Source organism: Colobus angolensis, unplaced genomic scaffold (assembly GCF_000951035.1).
Source record: "Colobus angolensis palliatus isolate OR3802 unplaced genomic scaffold, Cang.pa_1.0 Scaffold171, whole genome shotgun sequence".
Classification (NCBI taxonomy): Eukaryota; Metazoa; Chordata; class Mammalia; order Primates; family Cercopithecidae; genus Colobus; species Colobus angolensis.
This window is the reverse complement of record NW_012114833.1, coordinates 1,569,425-1,572,467: the sequence shown is the minus strand read 5'-3', so window position 1 is coordinate 1,572,467 and position 3,043 is coordinate 1,569,425. Positions and strand designations below refer to the sequence as shown.

The window sequence follows — 3,043 nt, the reverse complement described above, 5'->3', positions numbered from 1 at the left end:
AGGTTCAAGCAATTCTCCTGCCTCAGCCTCCAGAGTAGCTTTAGCAAGGCTATAAACCACAGAGATTTTCAAGTACCACTCAGTGTTCAGGAAGCTGAACATTAATCACAAGTGCTTCTTGAAAGTACAAGGGTGAGGATCTTCCTGGAAGTACTATTGGTTAGATAAAATTTATCCTGGTGGCAGTGCCTCTAATCAGAGTCTGGAGAATCCAAATGAGATGTGGCAATCAAGAACAAGTACACTAGAAGTCCAAAAAGCTTCAAAATTTCCATCTGGAGGATGCCAAGTGTCATATGGAGACTCAAACTGGGTCAGATACAGAGAATGGTAAAAGCAGCATCTAAATCTAGCCAAGAGCCATTTGCTGTACACTACAGTCATAAAATGTGCATGAAGACTCTGCTTTGGGATCTAGAAATTGATTCAAGCCAAGCACCTCTGAAAAGTTCCAAGGACTACTGGCATTCTTTGGACACTGCCTAAGAAGTTACTTTCTAGGCCCTTGTGTTAGGACAGAACTCTCAGGCTGCTTTAGCACACAATCATCACTTAACAGTGGGGCTGGCATCCTTTTCTGGCTCAAGGACTTCATTTCAAAGCTTTTTCCTGTAGTTTAAAGGGTAAGAGATGACACTGGGGGGATCCTCCTGGCTACATAGTAACTGACAGCCTATAAATGGCTAGTAGTGTCTAAGTCCACAGTCACATGCAACACTGCCTCAGGAACAAGAAAGACTAAGACAGCATTGACTTCTTCAATTGTAAACAGACAGTGTGGTCTCTTCACCTTGTTCTAATGCTTACGCCAATCACTTGTTTATTTAATGACTACTTAGTGATCAGCTCTTCTGTGCCTGGTTATGATTAGGACAAGGGCAGTGAATAATACAGATGGGATCACTGTCTTCACAGAGCTTACAGTCTAACGGATTCTACTGCCTGCAGCAGATAAGCTAGAAAGTAAAGGAGAGGATGGTTTAAGCTGAAGGAAGCTGAGAAAAGTATTGGCTAGAGCAAAATGTAGTATGGCTAAGAATTATCCAAAGAGCTTGTGAAAATACAGATTCTGGGCTCCCCCTGGATAGTCTAGGTAGGTCTGAGGTGGGGCATTTGCATTTCTAACAAGTTCCAAGATGATAAGGACCACCCTTTGAGAAGCACTAAACTAGAGCAAGCAAGAACTTGAAGGCTTCCTTGCTCAAAACTATCTCCTCATATATTCCACTATAGAGAGAGATTCCTATCACCTGATATTTAATCAGTCAACTAAGAGATATCTGAAGCCTCCAAAGATAAAGGAGGGGGAATTCTGGATGAAGAAGAGTCTAAGCAGCTGGGGGTTGTATGTTCCCTGCCTCCCATCACACATCGTGAAAGCAAGACAGAGAAGGCAAAGCCGAATTGCCTGCTTTGCAGTTGTGCTTCATATCCTGGGAACAGCTCTGTAAGACTGTCAGAGCCAATCTGAAAGTCTGTACATCTCCCAACATGGCCAAGTCTGGCTTCTCCAAGCCAGACATTCCTCATCTAACTCCCCCTGGGAAGAATAAAGAAAGAAAGCAGGAAAAGACAAGAGATGTCAAATGGAGCTATACATCCAAAAGTCAAAGGTGATAAAATAATGGTGTCCCCAGGACAGGCTGTAATAAAATGACATCCAAGTTCTTCATCATACTCTGCAATCTGTTTGAGCAGTATTAATTGCAGTTTCATTTGCTCCAATTTTCCATGTGTTAATTAATCATTGCCCTGGCATCACAAAAAGGATCTTTCTTCCAAGGAGGTGGCACTACCTACCCCAGAAGGTCAAGAAAGTCAACAAAAACAGTCTGCTTATGACAGGCATATTATGGTCTATAATAATAATAATCCAACTAATAATAATATGCTTTGGGTAAATGAACACGTCTACACTTTGAGAGGCTGGCTCCTTTTTGGCCCTTTTTAGGTTTAAAAACAGTCTTTAAAATGTGACTTTGTGGTAACTTCAAACTACATCTGATGTTTGGGAAGATTTCCAAGTCCGGTTATCAATTTAGTTTCAGAAGTGGAGATAAGAAAATACTTTCCCCCGTGAACTAACAACAAGAACTTTATAGTATTAAGATTATTACTGGCCACGCGCATTGGCTCAGCCTGTAAGTCCAGCACTTTGCGGGGGGCCGAGGCGGTTGGATGACTTGAGCTCAGGAGTTTGAGACCAGCCAGGGCAACATGGTGAAAAAATATATATATAAAAATTAACCAGGCATGGTGGTGTGCGCCTGTAGTTCCAGCTGCTCGGGAGGCTGAGGTAGGAGGATCACTTGAGCCCGAGAGGCAGAAGTTGCAGTGAGCCTAGACAGCACACTGCATTCCAGCCTGGGTTAAAAAAAAAAAAAAAAAAGATTCCACTGATTTATTTCTCCTGTTGAATGTGTTAATAAGGCCCTGTCCTAGAAAAGTGTAGGGTTAAAGATCCCTCAGCCAAGAATCCCAATCTCCTGGTACTTGAAGTAAATCAAGTCTTTTTCCAAAATGCTACGGTACTTAGTGCTTCTATCACACCATTTAATCCTTAACTGTCTTGACTGTTCCCTCAAGATCTAGTTATTGTTCTCCAATTATCTGTAGTGCACTAATTGTCTCTCCAATTAAAGACTAAGTTCTTAAAGCAAAGACCCCCATCTCATCCTCTCTGGACTCTTCCCAAAGCATAACAGGAGTTGTACTGAGCACACAATAAAGACACTGGGTCCTTTTTCATTTAAATTGAGATCCAACTTCATTCTGAGTGTCAGGAACTAAATTTCCTTACTGAAATTCACCCACCAAATGTAGTAGGAGAGAGCAGAGATGATCTTTTTTTAAAAAACATCTTCCAAGAAGACTTGACTGTTATGATTTGTACCTTCAGCATCACTTGAAGAGGCCCATTCTCTGCTTTATCATCTGTGCATTGATTAAATGAGCCCTATTTTTCCAGCGGTAGCTGTTGCCACTCCTGTGAAAGCACACTCAGATGTAAGATACAAGCTTTAGCTTGGAAAGGCACCTCCAC

General features: G+C 41.8%; 1 protein-coding gene across 2 annotated transcripts in view; it reads right to left on the bottom strand.

The window, feature by feature from the left end:
- The window catches only part of MORC2 (MORC family CW-type zinc finger 2), a 52,266-nt gene that overhangs the window by 35,242 nt on the left and 13,981 nt on the right, over positions 1-3,043 (bottom strand). For both annotated transcript variants that reach the window (XM_011938343.1, XM_011938345.1), the window contains exon 3: positions 460-469. In XM_011938343.1, coding sequence (XP_011793733.1) covers positions 460-469 — 10 coding nt within the window. The remainder of the gene's footprint in view (positions 1-459; positions 470-3,043) is intronic.